Source organism: Chaetodon auriga, chromosome 14 (assembly GCF_051107435.1).
Source record: "Chaetodon auriga isolate fChaAug3 chromosome 14, fChaAug3.hap1, whole genome shotgun sequence".
Lineage (NCBI taxonomy): Eukaryota > Metazoa > Chordata > Actinopteri > Chaetodontiformes > Chaetodontidae > Chaetodon > Chaetodon auriga.
The window spans coordinates 24,773,905-24,800,307 of NC_135087.1; the positions used below are offsets into that span (position 1 = coordinate 24,773,905).

General features: G+C 40.1%; 1 protein-coding gene across 2 annotated transcripts in view; it reads right to left on the bottom strand.

Annotated features, from left to right (window-relative positions):
* Positions 1 to 26,403, bottom strand: part of gphna (gephyrin a) — a 46,237-nt gene that overhangs the window by 15,349 nt on the left and 4,485 nt on the right. The window contains exons 2-19 of one of the 2 annotated variants that reach the window (XM_076749396.1): positions 26,020 to 26,098; positions 25,855 to 25,912; positions 25,256 to 25,348; positions 24,925 to 25,019; positions 24,168 to 24,234; positions 20,247 to 20,540; positions 19,067 to 19,168; positions 17,454 to 17,591; positions 8,975 to 9,017; positions 8,393 to 8,530; positions 8,124 to 8,216; positions 7,779 to 7,834; positions 6,872 to 6,991; positions 6,687 to 6,745; positions 6,422 to 6,575; positions 1,144 to 1,265; positions 953 to 1,040; positions 700 to 773 (exon numbers count right to left, since the gene is read on the bottom strand). In XM_076749396.1, coding sequence (XP_076605511.1) covers positions 700 to 773; positions 953 to 1,040; positions 1,144 to 1,265; positions 6,422 to 6,575; positions 6,687 to 6,745; positions 6,872 to 6,991; positions 7,779 to 7,834; positions 8,124 to 8,216; positions 8,393 to 8,530; positions 8,975 to 9,017; positions 17,454 to 17,591; positions 19,067 to 19,168; positions 20,247 to 20,540; positions 24,168 to 24,234; positions 24,925 to 25,019; positions 25,256 to 25,348; positions 25,855 to 25,912; positions 26,020 to 26,098 — 1,873 coding nt within the window. The remainder of the gene's footprint in view (positions 1 to 699; positions 774 to 952; positions 1,041 to 1,143; positions 1,266 to 6,421; positions 6,576 to 6,686; positions 6,746 to 6,871; positions 6,992 to 7,778; positions 7,835 to 8,123; positions 8,217 to 8,392; positions 8,531 to 8,974; positions 9,018 to 17,453; positions 17,592 to 19,066; positions 19,169 to 20,246; positions 20,541 to 24,167; positions 24,235 to 24,924; positions 25,020 to 25,255; positions 25,349 to 25,854; positions 25,913 to 26,019; positions 26,099 to 26,403) is intronic. The other variant, XM_076749395.1, reaches the window with a different exon arrangement.

Sequence of the window (26,403 nt, forward strand, 5' to 3'; positions counted from 1 at the left end):
GTGTGGAACTACAATAAGCAGTAATAAAATTATCAACATGAGTTGTAATAAAACAGCAGTAACAGTAGTAACAGCAGCAAAACTAAAAGTAGTAGTAAAATAATAAAAGCAGTAACAGCAATGTAGTTACAGTAATGGTGACAGTAGTAATGAAGCATTAGTAGCACTAGCACCAATATGTATACTAGTAGTAGTAGAAAAAGCAGTAGTAGCAGCACTAATACAAGTATAAGGAATATTGACCTGAGTAGTAATAATAGAAACTGAGGGAAAAGGTAGAAGAAGAAGCAATAGTAAGTGTTGTAATAGTTAAAGCAGGAGTAGCAGTAGAAACAGTATTAGCAGTGGTAACAGAAGCAGTAGAAGTAGGAGTAGCAATAGTAGAATTAGTACTTTAATGGTGATGGCAATAAATAATCATGACAATTGTAGTAGTAGAAACAGTAGAGGCAGCAGTAGCAAAAGTAACGGAAGCACCAATAATAAAAGTAGTAGTGAACAAAGAGTACCATTGGAAAGAGGAAAAGCAGCAGAAGAAGCTAGGAAAGCAGCAGCACAAGCTGCAGTATACATAATATGAGAAGTGGATGAGTTCATCTTATTTCTCAACAGGGTCAATAAGAAAATGAGTTTGGATATAGAAATGAATTTTCCCCCCATTTTAAATACCCCCAACCAAACTCCCCTCCCCTATCTCACCCTGGCTTCATAAAGACACGTCCAAAGTGGATCTGAGCATGAAGGTCAATATCCAGCACCTGCTTTAGGTAGTCCTAATGAGACACACATACACAGACAGAGGATAAAAAGTGGGCAAACAAATACACTGAGGAAAAAGATTGATAAATAAAATATGGCTGCTTGCTGCTTTATTAAAGACCAGAATATCTACTCAGCATGCCAGTGAATTGTTTAGTCAGTTTGAGGAGATGGGGCATGGGTGAGAGGTTACCTTCTCTCCCATGGACACACCCCCTGAGGTGATGATGACATCGGCACGACTGATTCCTTCATGGAGAGCTGATAGCAAGTCATCAGGGCTGCAAGCACAAGCATGACAGCAAAACTCCCATTCAAATGAAGTCTGTGCAGTATTTGTGTAAGTAAAAAACAGTTTTTTGGATAAAGCTAAAATGCTCCTACTTGTCTCCAACAATGCCCAGGTTGATGGTGGGATATCCATGTTCCTGGATGGTGGACAGCAGAGTAGAGCGGTTGGAATCTCTGATTTTTCCTGGGTGGAGGTCATCCTCTGGATTCAATAACTACACAAACACAAACAAATATTGAAGAATTCAACTGTTATCTTGATTCAGTAGAAAATCATGGTTAGAAAACTGATAAGAGGAAATGTAAATCAGATATGAAGAAACGAAAGTTTCTATTCTGATTGTTAGTTAACCTCAAGGGGTCTCAAATACTTTCACATTTAGCCAACTTTTTGTGAGAGATGCAGGTTATTTGGTAGTTGAGTTTGACTGAACTGATATCTCCTCATATGACATGTTTAATGTGAGACAGTTGAAGGATACGACCAGAGGCAAAGTAAGGTTTCTTTGAGTTTTTGGTGGAGACTGTACCCAGCTCTCCATCACAGCTGTACCCACCACTAAGGTTTGGACTTCTCTATTTTTGCCAAGGTGTACATAAGTATGTGTGCAAGTTATAAAATAACTGCCTAAAAATTGGTGTGGCAAGGATATTGTACAACACCAAGATTACCGACTGTCATTGCTTGTGTGTGGGTGAATGGGTGGTGAAGTGGACAAGCTTGTTACTGCAAAAACTTTACTCAACACAATTCTGTCAACAACTTGGGGGAGAGAGCTGAGAGGCAGCTGAGTGGACTGCTTGTATTCAAAGCCATTCATCCCCAGGCATCATCTAGTGTATAGGTCTTATATGGTCACGCTACATTAAACAGTGGCAATCCATCAAGATGCCATCAACTTAGTTTCACTTGAGTGAATTACATAGGAAGCTAGCCAGCAGATGTTAATTCATCAATCAAATGGTAGACTGATAAACTTTCAATGAAAGTTGAAATGCTTTTATTTCAATCCAGATTGTGTCAAGGGTTGAATTTCATTACACACATCTATATGTTTTCATTTTACAAGACTGCAACATTATCTTAGTGGAGGCTAGTGACATTTACATATAAATATCAACTGACCCTGTGTTTACTTTCATCACTGGGACAGACAAAATTTAAAAGACTCCATAAATCAAAGCTCAGCTTTGGGAAGGGAGGTGATAAGGGACAAGGTCAGGAGACTGAGAGAAAAAGAAAAAGAGAAGGTGACAGAAATGAGAGAAGAAGAGTAGGTACTGCTCACTGTGTCCAGGATAAGATTTGCATTATGTCCCTGTCATGTTCAACACAAACAAAAACTGATCTGATTACATTGAAACTACTACTACACACAGCTATATATGTTTTTGATAATTAGAGTGGAAGCTGTAGACTCACTTTAAAAGCAACAGAAACACCGAGCATAATTATAGTGTAATAATATAGTACTGTTTCTTATGGTATGTGTATGTAGAAGCCCATAGTGATCTGTGAAATGAAGATTGTAATTCCACAATAGTATTCTAATTTTTCCACTTGTGTGTGTATCATTTGGGTAGAAATTAAAACGAAAATGCAATAATCCAATTTACATTTTCATTTTCATTTTGTGTGGTCACCCATTTTTTTCTCATATGTGTGACCATACAAAAATGAAAATGAAAATGTGAATGAAAATGGAAAAGCCATTTTTTAAAGACTTTAGCTGCTGCAAAGTGGACAATATTCAAGTTCAAGAGAAATAGCTCTCCTAGTCTACTGCATTTACATTTACATGTCAACACTGCTCTTTTGGTAACAAAATTAAAATGAAAACACAATTTTCGAAGAATTTGAAAAGGAAAACAGCAATTGACATTTCATTTTCAAAGACTTTAGCTGCTATGAAGTGGACAATATTCAAATGCAATCAGGGAACAACGCCCCCAGTATATTGCATGTACATTTACATGTCAACATGCTCTAAAGTGGACAAAATTGAAATGAAAAAAAAATTTTCTAACAACTTGAAAATTAAAATGAAAACAGCAATTGACATGTCATTGTCAAAGACTTAAATCTGTTCTTAAGTGGACAATATGTAAGGGATAATGCCCGGCGAGGTGTCCATATCAGAAATGAATGGACGACGCGGAGGCATGAACAGTCCAACGCGAAGCGGAGGACAGTTGCTTCCGCAGTCACTTACGAAAGAAATAAATATTAAATCAATTATTAATACGTTAATGTTGTTTTTTAGTGTTAAAATCGTACGTTTTTCACAAGAAGCGGCTGAGTGGACTACTTTATCTCTCGTTGTGACGTGTTGTCAAGGTAAACGGCTCTGGCCACAGAACCTGCAGCTCGGTCGGCTGCAACTGTTATATTAGGCCTAATCAGTGGAGGGAAGTGAGATGATTGCTTAACGTTATGTTACGTGATACAAAGTATCATTTCAGAGGGCAAGTGCACCTCTTACCACTTGTGTGTGTCCAGAGGATGATGCGAAATTTTGTTTCAAAGAATCAAAGTCCACAGATAGTTTCCTTAATCGTTTTTATTGCAAGAAATATTATCCACCATTCACTCTGATCATTAAATGTGTATCAAGCAAGTAAGTCAGTCTATCCATCCATCCATCCATCCATCTTCCACCCACTTTATCCGGGACCGGGTCGCGGGGGGGAGCAGTCTAAGCAGGGACGCCCAAACTTCCCTCTCCCTGGACAATTCCTCCAGCTCATCCAGGGGGACCTCGGGGCGTAAAGATGCCCGAGCCACCTCAGCTGACTCTTCTCGATGTGGAAGAGCAGCGGCTCTACTCTGAGCTCCTCCCAGGTGACAGAGCTCCTCACCCTATCTCTAAGGGAGTGCCCCGCCACCCTGCGAAGGAAGCTCATTTCAGCCGCTTGTATCCGGGACCTCGTTCTTTCGGTCATGACCCAAAGTTCATGACCATAGGTGAGGGTAGGAACGTAGATTGACCGGTAAATCAAGAGCTTCGCCTTTCGGCTCAGCTCCTTCTTCACCACGACGGACCGATACAGCGACCGCATTACTGCTGCCGCTGCACCGATCCGCCTGTCAATCTCACGCTCCATTCTTCCCTCAATCGTGAACAAGATCCCAAGATACTTTAACTCCTCCACTTGTGGCAGGATCTCTCCTCCAACCCGGAGGGAGCAAGCCACCTTTTTCCGGTCGAGAACCATGGCCTCGGACTTGGAGGAGCTGACTCTCATCCCGGCCGCTTCACACTCGGCTGTGAACCGCCCCAGTGCATGCTGAAGGTCCTGGCCCGATGGAGCCAACAAGACAACATCATCCGCAAAAAGCAGAGACGAAATCTGCTGGCTCCCGAACCGAACCCCCTCCGGCCCCTGGCTGCACCTAGAAATTCCGTCCATAAAAATAATGAACAGAACCGGTGACAAAGGGCAGCCCTGGCGGAGTCCAACATGCACCGGGAACAGGTCCGACTTACTGCCGGCAATGCGGACCAAGCTCCTGCTCCGGTTGTACAGGGACTGCACAGCCCTCAGCAGAGGGCCTCCAACCCCATACTCCCGGAGCACCTCCCACAGAATAGCGCGAGGGACACGGTCGAATGCCTTCTCCAAGTCCACAAAGCACATGTGGACTGGTTGGGCAAACTCCCATGAACCCTCAAGCACCCTGTGCAGGGTATAGAGCTGGTCCAGTGTTCCACGGCCAGGATGAAAACCACATTGTTCCTCCTGAATCCGAGGTTCGACTATCGGCCGGATTCTCCTCTCCAGTACCCTGGAATAGACTTTCCCAGGGAGGCTGAGGAGTGTGATCCCCCAATAGTTGGAACACACCCTCCGGCCCCCCTTTTTAAACAGAGGGACCACCACCCCAGTCTGCCAGTCCAGAGGCACCATCCCCGACTGCCACGCGATGCTGCAGAGGCGTGTCAACCAAGACAGCCCTGCAACATCCAGTGACTTGAGGTACTCAGGGCGGATCTCGTCCACCCCGGAGCTTTGCCACCGAGGAGCTTGCAAACTACCTCAGTGAGTTCGAGGTCAGCAGCTCCGCACCTCCACTGTAAACAGTGTTGATAGAGAGCTGCTTCCCCCTCCTGAGGCGCCGAACGGTTTGCCAGAATTTCTTCGAGGCCAACCGGTAGTCCTCCTCCATGGCCTCCCCGAACTCCTCCCAGACCCGAGTTTTTGCTTCTACAACCGCCTGAGCTGCCGCGCGCTTAGTCTATCCTAAATTGTTTTTATAAATATTATCCACCATTCACTCTGTATCATGCAAGTAAGTAAGTAAGGTAAGCAAGACAGAAAGACAGGCGACGAACTATTTAAAATTAAATGCAACATTGCCGTTGATTATGAAATTTGATAGAGATACTAGCATGTCGATCATGGTGGCATTTGAGGGACGGAGATTTAACGCTTCTGGACCCTGACCAAATAGGTTAAAGGAAACTATAAAATCACTCATGTTGTCTACTGTCTTGCCATTGTGATAAATAAACTGTGAAATAACGTATGTTAACGTATGTTCTGAGTTTCTGTTGCCACGGTTACCGACTAGCGTTTGAGCCAGCACAATAATCTAGAACAATCAGGCTATTTGACCGGAACTTTTTTATAGGTGTCCTACAACACTTTTTAACAGACACCCTGCAGCCAATCAGAATCGAGTATTCAGTCAGAGCATGGTATAATCAAATGTTAATTCAAATTTGAAACTTAGAATGCAGTATAAAATGTAGCCAAATTTTTCATTTATGCAAGCATTACTCACACACACTACACCTGCGTCGTGGTCTTGGGCTTCAGTAATGTGTATGTTCTGTTTGAGACATGATGTAAAGGTGATATATATATATATTTTCTTACCAAATTATTCTATCACACTTTAGCAGGAGAAACAACTGAGGAGTGACAAAGATTTAGGATAGGTTTCAATGTGTCTGTAGTGTGAATTTTCCTGTAGTTAAGCACTGAAACATTGTCAACATTCATTTTCAGATGTTTCATGATATAGCCTCATGTATGTCCAGATTGTAGTGTCGATACATTTAATGGTTTTGAAGCTACTATTATCCAATTTTTGCTGTACAATTGGCTTTAAATGCACACATTTAACATATTTTTTTGGACCTTGGTATTTCAGAAACCCTGTGTATGGCTGTGCTTTCCATACTGAAGGTTTCTCTGATATCAGATTTGCATGCTGAAAAAAAAGGTTTGGTCAATTAAGGTTACGCAAGTAACCTCACCTTTGACTGAGTGTTTGAACCTTTGGTTTCATCAAAACCCAGAACTCAAAATGCAGTGATGAAAAGAAAATATGTAAGTATTTTTATCTGTGCATGTGTATGTGTACCTCATTTCCAGTGGACATGACAGCCACCACAGGGAACTTGTGAACGCTGACCTCAGTCACTCCCACTGTAGCTAGTAGGCCAATCTCTGACGGGCCCATATGCGTTCCTTTAGCCAACACACACTCCCCTCGTCTGATGTCATGACCTATCGGCCTGTGCAGACACAAACATGTTATCATCAGAATTGGTGTCATTGTAAACAAGCTTTGACAGAAATTATTTTCCATTTAGTTCATTTAGCACATTGTGGTTGTTTGGTTTTACCTAATGTCCTGTCCAGGCCGGGCCTGGACCATAATCCTCACCTCCAGCTCCTCTGTGCCCTGAAATAAGACAGACTGTCAATATCATCAACTGTCCATACACAGTGGAGAAGTAATGCCATCAATGCACCCATGAGCGAGCACAAAAATTTTAACTAGAGGTAACATCCTTACTCATGTACTTACATCCTCAGATTCCCGCAGAAGCTCTGTATCTTCCACTTGGACCACAGCATCCGCTCCACAAGGAATCGGAGCCCCGGTCGTCACCCTCATCACCTGACCTGGCATCACTGTGTGGGTGGGCTGCACGCACATACACACAAACGAACACACACACACACACAAATGAACACACACACACACACACACACACACACACACACACACACACACACACACACACACACACACACACACACACACACACACACACACACAGAGAAAGCTTACGGAGTCTAAATGTTGTCAGTACTTCTTGGGACAGTGTATTTCAGTAACTGTGTATGTACAGAAGTCATAGTACAGCCACGGTACCTATAGTGACACTGATAGAGAATGTGAAAATAAGGAGCAGCAGTCACAGTCACTGGCAGTGGTAGTAAACTTACTCGTCTTGAGAACAGAACTAAAAGCAGTAATAGCCATATCTTAGATTATTAGGATTTGTTAATCCTGTTAATTATTGCCTCCTTTTCCAATGTTTCTTACAAAAAGTGGTGAGTCATGTTTTATTCTTGAATTGCATTAGAATGCATGTAGAATATACTGTATGATGTATATTTATTATTCAAAACAGTGTTGCAAAAGATAACTGGCAACATTAAAAAATCATATCAGCATCTCCACATAAATAAATTCAACTGTAAAACACACCATCTAATAAAAATAATACTACTACTTTTGAAGGCAGCATATTTGTATGCTGATAGTGCTTGATGTCATGGTAGGACTAAAATTACTGTATTAGTAGAAGTATGAACAGTTGTGTTGTTAGCAGTGTTAGCTGTACTGCTAAACGTAAAATTAATGGTACCAACCAGATCGTGTTACTCACAACTCTAACGTTACCGTAGTGTTAATTAGAGCTGACCTGTTGTCCAGCCTGTGATTCTCCCATGATGAAGCGATCTCCTGGACCATCAGCAGCTATAGGTCAATGATAATGATGTTAATCAAGTTAATTATGAAAATTAGACCAAGGCAATTGAGGTTTAAGATGCAAGTGGCAGCCAAGAAGACAATTTAAATACAGAATAAAGTGTGAAAAATCTGATGTTTAATTAATTTAAAGCCAACAACTAAATAAAATATACAGGTGAATGCTATGAGTTCAGTCAAACTAAATGGTGTTTCCTTGGATTCTGTTTTACATATGTGTCCTTGACATAATTTTTACCTGATGTTGTATCGGGATAGATAGTAACAGCAGTCTCACCTCGCACAGCGTAGCCATCTTTAACAGAGGCGGGGAACGGTGGAAGGTTGTCTTTGGCATAGATGTCCTGAGCGAGCACTCGACCCAAGCCGTCTGAAGAAATTTGCTCAAGCTTTAGTGAAAACCACACTTTAACACTTCAATCGTACCATTAACAAGCAATAATACATAATGACAATGTGCGTGTGTATAGTATATCATTTGACAGCCAAAATACACTTGTGTGAGCATGAGCATGCGCACACACACACACACTTCTGAAGACTCACCTCTGTAGTTAATGACTTCAATTCCCAGAATTGGTGTCATCTCTAGAACAGTGATGAAGGCTTTGTCCATTGATGTCAATGGGAACGGAGACATGCGATGGCGACGTGCCACTTTGCTGATGTCCACTGCACTGTGGCCTACACACACACAAACACACACAAACAAAGAAATGGGTGTGAGCAAGCAGTGACTACGCAACTATAAACAATACATAAAGTTCCTAAATTTTCCACAGTGACTTAATGTTGCAAGGCTGGTATGTTAATAGCACATACACAGTTGTGTTTCCATCACTTTCGGGGACTTAAATTCATTTCCAGGAGACTTGACATGACATGAGACATGACCATAACCATTACTTGCCCAACCCTAGCCTTAGCGTAAACTTTACCTAATCCCATACTTTGTCCCCAGAACAAGGGGCAAGTCCAAACAATGTGACTATGCAGATATCTCTCTCTCTCTCTCTCTCTCTCTCTCTCTCTCTCTCTCTCTCACACACACACACATACACACACACACACACACACATATATATATATTTACACATATTTACACACATATAGACACACAGTACTTACTGGCTCTTAAAATATTCTCATTACTGCCACATCGTGACTGAACCTGCAGAGAGACAGACAGATATGGTCATTGTTTGATTCAAATGTATGGAAGGAATTATTTAAACACCTCTCCGTCATAGCAGGACAATCTGGCAAAGGTTTCATGTTGATTTATCTGTAAGTAATGACTCATGGATGGATGGATAGATAGACAGAGAGACAGATTGACAGATAGATAGATAAAGTACGAGTACTTTATTTCCTAAGGGAAATAGGGATTATTAACAGGAATCCTAGCTGTAACATTGAAAACAATAGAAACTAAAACAGGAATCATCATGGGGTTTGACTGATAAATCAGTTCAATTCTGCTTTTTAATCACATATCAGATATCAGCTGGTGTGTTGCCCATTTCTGCTGTGACAGTCCCTCTCCTAACACAGCTTTAACACTTTGTCCACATACTCCATTATTTTTCACTCTTCCTTTCCAAATGTAGCATGTTTTTCTAAAGCTGTCTTGATTTGAATGTAAAAACTATGCCTGCCATTGAATAAAAAATAATAATATTCAAATAATAGCCATGTCCAGTGCAAACAAGTCCAGTCAACAATACAGGTCAATTAAAAAAAACACATCTCGCCACTCTCGAGTCTCTCTTGTTTTAACAGAAATAGATTTAATTTTATTTTTTTCCTTTCTATGATGCCCTTGTCCTGTACTCGTAAACAACTTGTTTTAGGCACATCTCCTTTCTTGCTTCAAATTTAAAGACAACGAGGAAAGGGAGAGATTATGCCCTTTGAGCTGCTGGAAGGCTTTGAATGTGGAACATCTGTGCAGGAATTATGGAATTAATGCTATCTTAACATAGAGTGTTCCAGACTACCTTTTTCCACTAGCAGCACACACATGCTCCATGTTGAAAATTTCAGGTGCACCAGCACAAAATTTAGGAGTACCACTTAAATCAGCATGAAATGCAACACATTCATTTTCTCTATCTCAACTATATTACTGCTTAATACTTTGGTAATACATTTCCAGAAATAACAACGTGCTTTGGGAAAAAGTAACAAGTTGAAGTAGTGCTTTAACAGACAGTCATTTTCTGTGCAGTTTTAAAGGGGGCTGCAGCACCTTCTTAAGCCACACACAAAAAATGTCAATTGATTAAAACTATGTTTTCCCCTTTTTTCCTGGGAAAGAGGGTGTATGTGTAGGACACAAATATTTGGGTACATTCTCTATGTGGGAGAGAGGATTAGCTTTGTTTATTATCAATTTTTATCACATGTATTAGTCCATTATTAGATTCCTTATGATGCTGATTCTATCATACACGTGTTTTTCGGGAATTTTTTTAAGTGTCCCACTGAATCCAAGTGACAGACTTCAGGGTCAGACAGACCCCTGGAGAGAGCTCATAAGATAACTGCTTTTACTGCCATTGCACTCATTGTTGTACCGAATGTGTGATTTTGTTAAAAGCTCCTGATTATAAAATAGGTCTGGTGACTACAGCTTTCTCTGCAAACTTCCAGTTGCCCCCTAAAAAGTATTCCCCCTAAGTCTATGAAAATAAGTTTTAATTACTGTTGGGTCATGTACTCATGCTTAGATAAATACCTTTTAAACATGCTGTAGTGTAGCCTTTTATCATAAGAAAAATCTTGATCCCTCTGTTCTCTCCAACTTTAGGTGAATTTCTAAGTTGTTTTTTCCATCAGAAGTTTTGGAGAGTAGTTTTTATTCAACTCCAAACATATCTAGATAACCTTGGGATTTCTGAAAAATTTCAGTCTGGTTTTAAATCATGTCATAGTCCTGAAACAGCTCTTGCTCTTCCTTAAGAGTCTTTAATGATCTTCTCTTAACTGTTGATTCAGGGAAAATTGCTTTTCTGGTGTTCTCAGAGTGGTGACCTGACTGCTGCCTTAAAAACAGTGGCATAGAGATGACCAAGACTTTGTGGTGGCAATTCAAATTGAGCTTGACGCCTTGGGTTCATCATTGTTGTTATTTTACTGTTTACTGTTCTTTTTTGTTATTTATTTTTATATTTGTATTTGAAGCCTGCACATTGGTCAAACTCTCTCAGCCCAGTGATGCACATTTCCCAGGTTTATCAGTTAAGTGTGTGAACTGCACTGTAGACTGAATTCCCTAGTAACAGACAAAAAGAGTTGACTCAGCTGACTCAAATGAACAGGTCCAATGCAGGCTGCAGCAACAACAAATGCACACAGTGGCATGTAAAAGTTGGGCATCCCTCGTCAAAATTTCTGTTACTGTGAGTAAAGTGAGTGGATTGATCTCCAAAAGACATAAAGGAACATTTTAAGCAAGATCAATTTTAGAGTGAAAAAAAAGAAAGGTGCACCATGCAAAAGTTTCGGCACCCCAGACATTTGAGCTCTCAGATAAATTTTGCCAAGACCTCTCACCTTAATTAGCTATGACTTGTGTGAACAAGCCATATTACAATTACAATTAGTCATTTGGCAGACGCTTTTATCCAAAGTGACGTACATATGGATTCACACACCGGGGCAGTTTTGGTTCAGTATCTTGCCCAAGGATACTTCAGCATGTGGACTGCCGAGGCCAGGGAAACCACCAACCTCCTGATTGGCAGACGACCGCTCTACCTCCTGAGCCACAGCCGCCCCATACCAATCATTGTCAGGAAAGGCCAGGTGATGCAAATTTAAGAGCTTTATGCACACCTCAAAACCCACAATGGACTACCTCAAAATGCGCAAGCTGAAGGTTTTGCAGTGGCCTTTACAGTCTCCGGACCTATACATCATCGAAAAGCTGTGGATACACTTCAAAAGAAGCACTGCATGCAAGACCATCCAAGAATCTGACAGAACTCAAAGCCTTTTGAAAGGAAAAATGGGTGAAAATCCAAATCCACAAGATGAAACCATCTCGTGGCTTCTTCTGGTAAATTTCTAGAGAAATGACATCAAAGACAAAATACTAAGAACAGCCTTGGCAAAGACAATCAACTGTTAGGGAAAGGTGGTCACGTTAGTACATGATTTTCTGATGTACGCAAACAATAAACTCAAAGGGTACTAATATATAAAGACTTAAGGAGAAACAAATACACTTCAGAAAACAAAAATGAATTCTGTCTTTTGAATGCATTAGTTGGGAGTATTTGTTTTTGATCTTTGGCAATTTGGCTTTGCCAAAAAAATCAACAGCATGAAAGCCTTATATTCTGCCCCTATGGCAAGAATCAAGATAAATGGACAGCTTACTGATCAGATACAATTAGAGATGTCCTCTCGTCAATGATGCCCGCCACTGCACATAGAACCATTGCCACAAGCAGGTGCAAAGATTGTAATATACAAGGAACTGTGAAAAATGACAGGGAACACAAAATAGTGCTGTATGCTGATGATGTTTTACTACGTGTTTGTAACCCAGATGACTGGGCATTATTAATTAAACGATAAAACTACAGGCCAACGGTGGAAGAACATGAAACTGTTACTCCTAATATAAAAACATATCTAAGTTCGATAGACCATACATGATAGAGAAATTGTGGAGAGGATGAGGCAAACCACATTTTTTGGAGTTGTCAAAGATACAACTATTTTGGGAAAGTATTTGGAATTCATACAGCATATTTTTCACCTGCAGATCCCATCCCATGTTGCTTTACTAGGGTGATCTGCCAGGAAGAGACAGATACCTCCTGATAATACTGACTATAGCAGTAAACAAAGCAATCACTTGTAAATGGTTACAGACCAACCCACCTCCAGTTGACATTTGGCTTCAAAGTCATTAAAGAGATTCATGAGATGGAAAGACTCACTTCCCTACAGAGACTGAGAAATGACTTGCACATCACAAGGGGACCGCTTTAAAACCACTGACTGGGAAGTGTTGTGCAGTCCACATTGCGAGGACCATGACAGTTTGACAACCTACATCACAGACTAGATCATCTTCTGTGTGGAAAACACTGCGCCTACCAGGAAGGTACAGTGTTTCCCAAACAACAATCTTTGGGTCTCCCCAGAACTGAAAGCCTAATTGAACGAGAAGAAGAGGGTCTTTAGATCAGGGGACAAAGATGAGCTGAGAAGGGGTGCAGAGGGAGCTGAAATGGGAGATAAGGAGAGGCAAAGACAGCTGCAGGAGGAAGCTGGACAAACAACTTCAGGGGAACAACACTTGAGAGGTTTGGAGAGGCCTGAAAACCATCTCAGGCCACAGTAGTGACAGTGGGAGGTGCCCAGAATATGGAGACTGGGAATGTGCAAATGAACTGAATCTGTTTTTCAACAGATTTGACTCCCCGTTCCACCCACCAGAGCCCCGACCTGACAGCGTTACGTGGGTGTTCATCTTAAACACAAACTGGATTGGACTAACAACACAGATGTCCTGTACCGGAGGGGCCAAAGTCATCTCCACCTGCTAAGAAGAATGAGGTCCTTTGGAGTTTGTCAGACACTGTTAAAAAAAAAAATTAGGACTCTGTGGTGGCTGGGGTTGTGGAAGCTCTGAGAGCGACAGAAAAAGACTAAACGAACTGGTGAGGGGAGCTGGCTCTGTCCTGGACTGCACTCTGGACACCACTGAGGAGGTGAGTGGGAGGAGGATGTTGGCCAGGCTGACATCGATCACGGACAACCCATCCCACCCCCTGCATGAAACAGTAGGAGGCTTAAGCAGCTTCTTCAGCAACAAACTGCTGTATCTAATGTGTAAGAGGAAACGCTACCACAGTTCCTTCATTCCAACAGCTGTCAGACTGTTTAATTCCAGCATCATGTAATGTAGTACTGTGTAGATGCTGTTTTTTTTCCCATTTCTACATCATAAACCTACTGCAGCTTTTTTTGCACTACTGTTATCAATGCTAATATATGCTCTACCTCTTCACATCTTGTGCAATTTCTAATTTGTTGTATTTTTTTTCTCAACTGTGCAACAACACTATATGTATTATCCATATTGGCAACAGTATTTTTTATAAAGTGTACATATTGTGCAAATGCAATGTTGTCTTGCATCTGTTTTTATCCCGTATGGTAGTGTAATTCTGTCTTTTATTTGCTGCCAAAGAGGAACCTGCTGTAAACTAATTTCAACTGAATAAGGCAACTTTAAATGTAGTACATTTTAATATCTGTGATGTTACTTTTAATCTTTTCCAGTATTATAATAAAATTAAATGAAAATAAGGATTGTCCTGTATCCATGTTTGACAAAGTAACTTGGATCTTTTCACTAGATAAGGTTTATCTTGTAATAATGTTTGTAATGTCTGAAAGAAAGAGAAACATGTAGGTGTGTGGTAAGTACAGTATGACCACAGGAAACTAAAATGGCAGACCAAAATGTATTGTAAGTGACTCGCCCATTGTATCTAGTTTGGCAGAGCATACTATGTATTCCATTTCAAGGTGACCTGAGTGTAGTTGCTGACATTATATATATATATATTTTTGTAACTGCAATATGTAAAATGATAGGATTAAACTGTGGAAGGCCTCAGTGGTGATGTTCAGCTTGTTCACATTACTGAAGACTGTCACAGAAAGGGCTGCCACTGATCCTAACATTACAGAAAAGGTTGAAACACTGAATTAGACTCCATTAGTTTTAGCACATAACCTGACAACTAATATATATATATATGTACACACACACACACACACACACACACACACACACACACACACACTTACAGGGGTATTTTGAGTATCTCACAAAATGTCTGTGAACTCTGTCAAAGCTGTACAGACCATGCAGGGTCATAAGTACTCCTCTCCCTAAAGGTCCAGACAAGGTCTATTTATTGGTGTGTGTATTGGAAAGGCCTGAGGAGCTGCATAGGAAACAGGTGTTGTGCCAACACCAGTCTTTGCAGGACAAAGTAGCCTGGACAGCTGTAACAGAATTTTATTTCTTCATGAACACCAAGCAATGTGACATAACACAAATGCGCAGTTATTTTACATTATGGTAAAACTACTTAAGGCTACAACACTAACTATCAAAACGTTATCAAAAGTGGCCCTAATATATCAGGCTGCAAACCTGTATTTCTAGTGTAGAGTCACCTGGTCTTTGTATTTTTGTGGTGGGTCAGTCTGGGCGTAATGTGTTGCCTGTATGAAGGAAACCGTTATAGTTTACTTCAACATCACCTTAAATGCGTACTTATGGCATCAGCTACGAACACTGCAAAAGTGAAGACAAATATTTTCTAAAAACTAAACTGTAACTGCTCTGACCAATAACTTAGTATTCAGTACAAGTTCCCGGTGAAAAAAGTGACATTTTCAAAATAAAACTGTGTTGTTTGTAATGCAACACCTGCAATGTAATACAAGAGGAGTGACCTAGGGCTGTTGGCAGTATTCCTATATGTATTTTCACTGTCACTACAAAACTAGTATTGCAGTTATGCAATACTATTATTATCTGTGAATCACAATTATAGTATTATTAGTATACATGTATACTGCTGCTTAAGATACCTGTACATGTGACTACTCACTTATATATATATATATATGTGTGTATAGATAGATAGATAGATAGATAGATAGATAAATATATACTTCTTTAAATATTCTTCAACCCTGTGCTGAGCTTGTTGCAATCGAAATTTCGTTTCGTTCGGTGTACACTTGCTGTCTACTGAATAACAATAAAGTTTGTCTAAAGTCTAAAGTCTAACAATGGTGTTATTGGCGTAACTTTACACACATCCAGTGGGCCACTACAGCTTTCAATTATGAGCAAGTTAGTGGCATAGTGCTAATCAAAGTGGCACAATATTGCCAAGCAAAGTAATCACTTGCCATCTGACGATTTGTTTTTCCTCATGTATCACGGGGCATGTCTATTAAGTACATTTACATATGGCAGCAACAGTCACACAAACTGGCAAGGACCAGCACAGGTTTTTGTGTAAGTTAACAACACAGTCAGCTGAGCTAATGTTACAGTACTTCATTTTATAGATCTACAAAAAGCAAAGTGAAAAAACAGTTACTCACATCCAACCTAATACTCTTGTTGGCTCCAAATGAGGCTTAATGTCCACACAGTTTATCTCAACTGTACCTCAATATTAAAATTCCCACACTGCTCCAGCATGTGGGCCTCCAATAGACGGTAGGCAGATTAGCAGCACAACATGCTAATGCCAAATTCAACAGACTAACATACAAAATAAGCAGTAAAGCAACATAAAAATGGCAAAACGTACAGCTTCAAACTTTGAAGTCATTATCGAGCCATTCTTGAGCTTCATTAATCCTTTGTACTGGCCCTTGTTGAGAAAGGGCTCCGAAGTGAAATGGTTTGCACACACATAAGAGTTTTTCTATTGCTGGGGGACAGTTACGTCCAAATTTTGTTAATCCACTTAGCTCTTCTGTCCTTTGAGCCTGAGGGTCAATGTAGCAATTTGTGGTGGTTTGTGCAGTCAACAATGCTGGCAGCTCCAATGTTTGCAAGAGAAAAATGACACACATTCGCAAAGGTAGTTCTTAAACTTGGATGGAGATACTAGATGGGAGAGTGGGATGAGCCTACGCTTTATGTAGATACCTTCTTTTGATTGTAATATAAACCAGTTACTTTAATAAAGTACTTTTTTTTCAAGTGACTGTAGCCATTTGTGATCTCCTCCTTTGTCTGAACCATAAGTCAGTTCATGACAGCTTGCTGGTTATATAAATAAGGTCCCTTTCCAGTTGAGGCAAGTAAAGGCCACTATTTGAGAATTTTACTTAAACATGAATTAAACCTTTAAAACAATTCCAGCATAATTTGATTATTTGCAATTGTTTTCTCTCCTTTGCAAATCTTTGACATTAATTGTGACAATTTTTCTGAGAATGAACCACAACTGAAGATATTTCATGAATAGTCTCATTTTACAAAGTTGAATCAAGATGCTAACACCTGTCTACTAACTTTCATATTTGGTCTCATATCAATATAACCGTCTGAGACAGGATTGGGAGTGTCATTTAATATACTCATCCGTAACACTTTTATCTTTCAGTAAGTGATTTCAGAGGCTACACTGAGACCAAAAAAATCTCAAAATCTCTGATGAAGTTTTTCAGAATGAATCACTTTGCAACCTTTTGTCATAATAAGTGATAAAACATCCAAAAATAATCTACAGCTACAAAAAGGGTTGAGGAAATAAGCAAAAACTCCAATGATACAGCAACTACCCTTTACTGATTTCTTTTAATTTGGAACTGCTGAGACAGCTTTCCGCTACTACCAGGAGTAACTTTTCATTTGCTTTTTGCATGTTCCATGAATTTTACAAAGCATATATAAGGAACTTTAAATTTCATGCAAAGTGCAACATGTTGGTTTTATATTGATGGCTGAAAGAGATTTTAATTTTCATCTATTCTTATTTCTTATTGCTCACGTCTGCGTGTGTCTGTGTGTGTGTGTATGAAAGTTTGTGTGTACCTTGGGTGTCGGACATGAGGCGGTGGAAAGGCGGGAGGTCGCCTGTGTTGCCCGTGGTGACTCAGAAGGGGTGGAGCTTAAAGAGGCTGAATCTCGAGGAAGCACCTGAACGCCTCGAGAGATGATAGAGTCCGGGATCTACAGACAAGCGCATACACACACACACGAATGAACACACACACACACACACACACACACACACACACACACACACAGATAGTCATATAATTTTCTTAGTCTTTTTACTGTTGACCAAAGCTGTGTCTGCATGACTACTCAAATTCAACCTCTAATCTGGTGGAGCAACAAACTGTTATACTTCCAACATATAACTAAAACAAAAAGGGGAGTGAAATATTCCCTTTTCAAACATTATATTTGTTCCTTTTGTGCCATTCAACTTTCATGGTGAACTTTCTCTGTAAGACCACAGACACCAAAATCATCCATGTTTCCTTAAAGGAACACTAGTCTGATGCGTCAACTGACACTTGAGTATTTTACTTAGAAGTAACATTACACAGAGTAACATTACAGATCCACTTGTCTTTAACAGAATATAAAACTATAATGAAATGATTAGCTGATTTGATTTAACTGCAGTGCAAGCTATTTCAGTTCAAGTTACTATCAATTAACTATTAATGTATATTACGGTAGCTGTGGAGGGATAGTAGTGTGTGTAATGTTTTTCCACTGTTGGCTTTCCTTAGCATAAGGTCAGCAGACTAGGGACAGGGGACTTCATGTGATTGAGGAATTCTCCCTGACATCATGTGTGGCAAATTGTCATGGAGTAAACAAAGTCTGTGTTTCACTCAAATTTACTAACAAAATCCCTGACCAAAAGAATTATCTCCGGATTTGATCTTACTCTCTCTTTTAATGGCACCCAAAATACTATCATAGCTCTCATTAAGAGATTTAACTATACATTACTAAGACAAGAAAGAAAACATAGATTAAACATTTGTGTCTGGGAAAAAAATAGCAGTCATTAAATCGGAATAACAGATACATTGCTTACATACACTGGAACATTTGTGTGGGATCAAGAACAAACAGAACCTCTGCAGTCATTAAAATTACATGAGGTAATAAAAAATCCCAAGTGAACATGACTTAAATGTTCACTGTGATGGACTATCTATCAGCAGCAAGTTCTTCAACTCACACTGGAATGAACTGAAACCATGTCTATCTGGAAGGTCGAAAATCATTCCAAAACTATATGGTATGCTTTCAACCACCAACGTTACACTGGAGTTACTATGTTTATGGTCCCTGTTCTTTACACATGGTTTAACGATGATGTTAGCAAGCTAAAATGATTTTAATAATTATTAGCTAGCTAACTGGGTTTGTTTTTCTTGGATCAGGCAAGATTATTTCTTTGAAAAAAAGGTGACATGAGCAGCTCAATGAGAAGGAGCACATTTACAGTATGTGGTTAATCTTAAAAAGTCTACTTCAGCCAACTGTGAATAAATTTTAACCAATTCAGAGATAAGCAGATTCAGAGATTCTTATTCATGTATGAAGAGAAAGGCCCAGGAGAATGTGACTGACAGACACAATGAACAGGAGAGGAGGGGTGTGTGTGTGTGTCTCACCTGCTGGTCATGGGTACAGGAGCAAGTGAAATGAGTGGGAGGGGCGGGTGTGTTCCCGGGCAGGTAGGGACCTCCCTTAGCCATGACCACAGCATGGCTCGTCTGACGTCATACATACATGCAGGTGCACACAAACACACATACACATGTCCCCACAGACAGATAGGTGGTGAGATGAAATGGAGTGCTTCAATCCGGTAAAGTAATGAAATGTTAATGTAATAGCTGCTCCATGGACCACTTGTAAATAATAACCAAAATATGGAAGTATTTGACTTGACTATTGGCTTGTGAATAAGACCACATTCAAACCTGTATTAACATGCCATCTGTATGGTGACACGTTACGTGACTGATGAACATGGGCCTTTGCATTTGCACCTGCAGCCTACTACACCAACTAAAAGAAGGCTTGATCTCATGATCAACACTAGCTGCTACATTGTGACTAGTTAGTAGAGTAATATTGAAGAAATATTCCTCTGTATCTCCCTCTATCATCTTTCTAACTGTTGGCCATGACAACCATTAGTGAAGAATAAATTAGACATAGTCAGGGGAAGAATAAATTTGAAGTTATATCTTAATGGGTGCTGTGTAAACAAACAAAAGTTGTGTTTACACTCAGTGTCACTGACCAAAACTCTGTGTGTATCTTTGAGGTCCAATAAATGTAGTGAATGTATTACACAATGCATTCTGCGTGCATTAACTTTTTTCCTTATTCAGAAATGATATCCAGACGCATAAGTCAACAACATCTGTAAATGGGGTCTCAATGTCTCATGTTTGGGTTTAAAAGAGACAGGCCATGATTTAATTGGGATCACTTTCCCACCCATTTTCCCAGGAAATTACTTAGGCACTACTTCATCAAACAGCACCTTTCCTCAGCTTGATGCAGAGTAGAAATATTATTATTTGAAAAGTGAAAAAGGACAGGAATGTTTCTGACATTTTTATGAAATGCTCTGTTGTCTATTTTTTTTTTAACTACTAATATGTGGCTTTTGTTTGCAGTCCTTCAGCAGCATATAGTATTTGAGCCGCAGTTGCCAATAGTATAGTAGTCTGCTGCTGCAATGACCTAATTTCCCCACAGGAATCATTAAAGTTTCATCTATCAAGTTTCCAGCAGCAGCAGCCACGCTGCTCATGGTGTGTCCTGCCGACTGGTTACCTTGGCAGCAATAGCTGCTGCAGTGATGTGGGAGGAGCCATGCTGGTGATGGTGGTGGTTATGTGCATGTCGACCTCTCCTCCTGTCCTCCTCCTCATCCTCCTCTTCCTCACACTGGGTTCCACGCTCCATGGTGTGCGTGTTATTGTGTGTGTTGATGTGTGTGTTAGCCAGCAGAGGGGAAGGGGAGGGCAGCTGTTCTAGCGCAGCATGTGTGGCTTTAACCCCGACCGTGGCTTCACGCAGCAGATCAATGGCGTGGGGCAGAGCGGGCAGGATGAACTGAAAACACTCCTGGAGAAAACAATACACAAGTTAAACTTTAGAGCACTTTCAAACTGCAACCAAAGACATTAAATCAACAGTAGCTTGGAACTGGGCAATTATAAAAGCTGCTGTCTGACACATCAGGAACAACATACAAAGTATTCAGACCACTTCCCTTTTTTCATTCTTTGTTATGTTGCATTCTTATGCTGTAATCGTTCAAATTCAATTTCTCCTCATTAATCTACACGCAATACCCAATAATGACAAGGCAGAAACAAGATTTTAGGAAGCTTTACAAATGTATTTAAAAAAAAAACCCTGAAATATCACATTTACATACGTATTCAGACCCTTTGCTATGTCACTTAAAATTAAGCCCGGGTCCCTCCCATTTCTCTTGATCATCTTTTTCTGAGATCTTTCTACCCCTGTGGTAAATTTAACTGACTGGCCATGATTTGGAAAGGCACACAACTGTCTACATAAGGATTCAAAGCCAACAATACATATCAAAGCAAAAATCAAGCCATGAGGTGGAAGGAACTGTCTGTGGAGCTCAGAGAGAGAGACATAACACTGCCTGCTGTATTTTAGGTTACTAAGAGCACAGTGGCCTCCAAAATGCTAAAATGGAAGAAGTGTGGAACTACAAGGACTCTTCCTAAAGGAAACCAGGCACCACACATCACCTGCACAATACTAACCAACGGTGAATTATGGTGGTTGTAACATTAATGTGTGAACCCAGCAGCAACAACACACAACACAAGCAGTTACACTCGCCATGACAACAATGTCAATGATAGGGAAATAAGGCACATTAAACACAAAGTCAACATGTCCAACAACTTATTGATGGATAGAAAATATGTATTATAACACATTACATTTCATGACGTATTGTAGCCCATTCATAACTTGAGGTATATATCCTGAATGAACAACCTGGTCCAGAGCGCTCAGGACCTCCGAGGGTTCACTTTCCAAAGCACAGTGACCCTCAACACACAGTCAAGACAATGGAAGGGTGGCTTAGGGGCAACTTTGTGAATGGAATGTCCTTGAGTGGCCCAGCCAGAGGACTGAACCAAATGGAACATCTCGGGAGACACCTGAAAATGGCTATCCACTGACGGTCCCCATCCAACCTGACAGGGCTTGAGAGAATTTACAGAGAACTATGGCAGAAATTACTTCAATCTAGATATGCAAAGCTTGTCACGTCACACCCAAGAGGACCTGAGATTGTAATTACTGCCAAAGGTTCTTCAACTAAGTTCTGAGTTAAGGGTATGAATACTTACATCAGTGTGATATAGCCCTGAAAGTTCTGAAACACTGTGGTAAGTGCATTGTTTCATCAAGTCATTCAATCATTGCATTGAGTCAATATTCAATAATACTGGTATTATCTGAGTGTAAGGATGAGTCATCGTTAAAGATCTGAGTCAATAGTATATATTACCAGTGCAGATGTTTAAGTGATGTAGAGATTGGCATATATGTATTAGTACACAGTTTCAATAAACACACATGATACTTTAACAAACATATTTATTCATTGATTTGGATGTTGCAGTTGGCTTGAGTCACATATGCACAGCAGGGACACTGATCAAACACCTTGTCATTCACCTATGGAACAAGGAAATATCGCATTGTGATGTATGACTCAATAGTGGTGAAATGTTTACTAATTGAGGAGCATAATATGAGATTCACGCTAAGCCAATTGTTACAGTGAATTGAAATCTGTCTGCATCTGTTCTTCTTCTCCCAGGGTGTCTCCCAAGTGCAAAGGGGGTAGAGGAGAGTTTGACTGTATTGTTTAAATGTATTTATTTATGTAAGATATTTGTCTGTATTTTTCAGTTTTATGTGTGGATGTGTAAATAGTTATTAAGATTGTGTACATGGGTTTATGTAAGTATTTATTGTACATTTATGTGTGGATATCTGTGTTGTGTGTGACTCTATAAATGGCATGTGCTAGCCAATTATGTGAGTGGACACCCTTATATAATGAGCAGTCTGTGTGTGGTGAAGGGGTTGGGCAGAACTGGTATACCTAGTGTGATGGAAAAATAAAAGTATCATACAGAGGCATCACCCATCTCCTCATTTGCTTCCTTGACTGCTTGGGCAGCCTAACACTGAGATACTTAGTGTGATATATGAAAAGAAAGAATGAAAAATGAGAAAAACTGCAAATAAACATTTTTTACACTAACATAGGAGGTAATATTTTAATTTATATACATTTAATTTTAACTTTTGTAACATGTAATCATGTCCTGATTTGTGGCAGGAGCAGAATTGTAATAGCTCCATACTTTCTTACTTATAATACAGCTATTTATTAATGTATACATACATACAAAAAAAAATAATTCATTTGGACTTGTATTTGTATCCATTTGATGAATTTAAGTCCTTCATTTTAGCTCCTTTTTAACCTTTGAGCTTTTTCACTGAAAACTGCTTCCTTCTGCTGGAAACAAGGTTGATGAGAGAAGTTAGAGTGAAAGCTTAAATGTAAATTTCACGCCATAAAACTAAAACAATAAGCAAAAAGACACAAACATTCTGTTGAGCTGAGGTGAGATGGACAAACGTAAACTTTTGTACTTTTTTTTACAATGTAAAAAAACTGCCTCCAAGTGGCATAAATAAATAAATAATACAGCTTTAATTAAAAAATTTACAAACATTTAATGTTGCAACACCCATTTAAAATGGAACCAGCCACTATATTTTGTCAGGATTTTATAGTTGATGTTGAAGAAATAAATAATAGATCAATAAACACTTTTTTCTCCTTTTTTCCAAGATTCCAAGTCAAGATGTATCAGGTTAAGCATAGGGTTGGGGATCGAGAACCGGTTCCTGTAGAGAACCGGTTCCGTGTGTTTCAATTCCATGGAATCGTTTGGCAGTTTATCTAGCGATTCTCTTATCGATTCCAACCAGCACGAATCTCACGTAATTTACGCAAGTTACGCACACTCAATTCCAGAAAGCACTTACGTGATTAAGTTACGCCGGTTTAGCACGTGCATTGCAGTTGTAAACAACAATGGCGCCCACCAGGTTCAAACGCTCCAAAGTTTGGCTTCACTTCACGAAGAAAGATGGCAACAAGGCGACTTGCAGTCATTGCAAAGTGGAGATAACAGCGTCGGGAGGGAACACGACTAACATACAGAATCATTTGCGCACACAACATGCAATAATGTTAAACGAGTGTCGTGTTTTTGACGCGCTTCGGACTGATGGATCTCAACCCAGCAGCAGCGGCAGTAGCCAAGCTATGATCACCTCTGCGGTTACTACGGAAGGCAACGCTGGTAAGTAGCTATCCCACTGCCTATGTGCTTCTTTGTAAAACATGCTATAACATTAACGCTATGCTATTAAACGAATGCCTTCTGCAGAAGATGACCGTGATGAGAGAGTAAGGTCGTGACTTCTAAGTAAAAAAAATTGATGCTAATCAAACTGTTTGTTCTCCTTTTTCCCCAAATTATAATCGATAAGAGAATCAAAAGAATCGAATCGTTAAGCAGTATCGATAATGGAATCGGAATCGTAAAAATCTTATCAATTCCCATCCCTAGTTAAGCATAGTTGAGTTAATTCAAAGAATCCTACCTGAGAGCCCTTCTTGCTCCCTGGCAGGTTAATGATCAGAGTTTTACCACGAATACCACACACTGGCCTGCAGACAACGCAGTGGAAAGAAATTTAGAGCAGGAGAGGACACCACACAAACTAATCTGGATACAGTGAAACAGCATGTGTAAAGGCCTTGTTCAGACTGCCAGCCCATATTTGTTTTTTGGTATATCCAGATTGTATCCGATTGATTTTAGAAAGTCTGGACAGCAAAAACCACTTTTTCAAATCAGATCCAAGCCACATTATGATGTGATTTGAAATGCTTTTCGAATTGGATTTCAATTGTCTACAGATGTGTCTCATTCAGATGCTGGTTGCTCTAAATGGATTTCAAGATGTCTTTTGCATCATTCACAATGCCATGCACAACAATGACATTAAATGTATACCAGCCTCCTCCATCTAGTTTGTCAGGTGCAACAGAGAAGTTCTGCAACGTGACCTGACAGCATGATTGTTTGGAGGGTAAGATGATGGATCTCCATTTGTCATGCTTAAGCGTTGGAAAGTCACGTCAACAGCACATTTAGTTACTGTGTCAATGTCGTTACCACAGCTACCCATGCAGTTAGCTTGGTGTTATCTGGAGACACAAATCCAGTCTGATCACTTGCAAATAACAGTGCAGACAGTCTGTCCTAAAGATCTGACTTGAGAAACAAATCTGATTTGTCTGCAGTCTGAACAAAGCCAACTGGCAGACAGTGAACGGAGCACAAAATATCCTCACCTGGACAGCATGCCTAGGGGTGTAACGTTCAGTGATCCCATCAGCATGGCCAGAGCCATACCTGGAGCCTCACGCTCTATCACCTCTCTGGTGGCCTACAAGGCAAACACCAGGACTCAGGACTGACAACATTTAAGGTACTTGTTTGTCCCAAAGAATTTTCATTTCGATTTAGAATACATTTTCAAAGCACTTTTTTTCTGTTAATATTCAGACAGGGTTTGCTGGTTTAATCTCTAAATGTCTCGTTTCTATTATTGATACAATTGTTAGTTATTTACTCGTTTATTCTCTTTGACTTTTGTTTTGCAGCAATTGGGTTTGTACATACCTCAGGTGTAACATCTCGTGGTGCAAAGCCAGTTCCTCCAGTCGTGAGAATAAGGTTCAGCTCTAGTTCATCACACCACTCCAAAAGAGTTTCCTGTATACATGCAAACACACACACAAACTTAACACTACTTCATACATCTTCTTTACCTGAAATATCAGGGGCCCAGATGGCTACTGAAATGGATAAGACACTTTACTTCCAAGAAACACCTGGGTTCAAATTCTAGTGCTGACAAAATGGCCTGTTCAAGTGTCCTTGAGGAAGAAAATCTCTATCAGCTGTAAACTGCTGCTCAGTACCTTAAGAGACAATTTCCCTACAGAGTTAAAAACAGACTAAGTGTTGAATGAAAGCCAGATGGTCATTGCCAACTGCTAATAAGACTCAGGAAGTATATAAGGAGGAATGTGCCATTGTCTTCATTCAGCATTGTGGCACCACCGTTTGTATCTCAGTTATCAAGTGTGTCTTCTTCTGTGACAGATTAAAACATTTTTGGTGCCAGTGAGAAAGTATATCAAGACCAGACTGTTTTCACACCATATTGTGGATGTGAGTACTGTGATTGCTAGTGAACTCAAAGCGAAAACGCATACCTTGATTTCACTGATCTCATCTGGAACAATCTTATAGGCTGCTATGACTCCTGCTAGCCTGCAGGAGGTAACAAAGATGCAGTGTAAGTGTAATGTCAGTGTAAGTGCATGAGTGTGCTGTATGGCAACCTGTATGCGCAGACCATAGACTGTGTGTAGACTCACAGTGAAGGATCATGGACCAGGTCCTTCAGGTTCACTCCACTCCTGTCCTCAGCCAAGTTCCTGAAACAGCTGTCACTGACTGAAGATGAGAGTTCGGGTTACACAACAGAATACTGACAGGATGAATATGTTGCAGTTTTCCTGATTAAATATTTAAAACAAAACTGTTGTCTGGCAGCAAAATAGTGGAAAAAGTTGATACTAGTGACTGTCACTAGTGTTGGTTGAACCTGTTCACCTATGGGTGTTCAACTGGTTAGACTAGTGATATGCTTCTTATTTTTTTCTGGACTATTTAAAACTAAATCAGGAGTTCCATTCAGCCACAGCTCCATTGTTTACACACAAGAACAGCTGTCAGCACTGTGCAACATGTAGGTATTT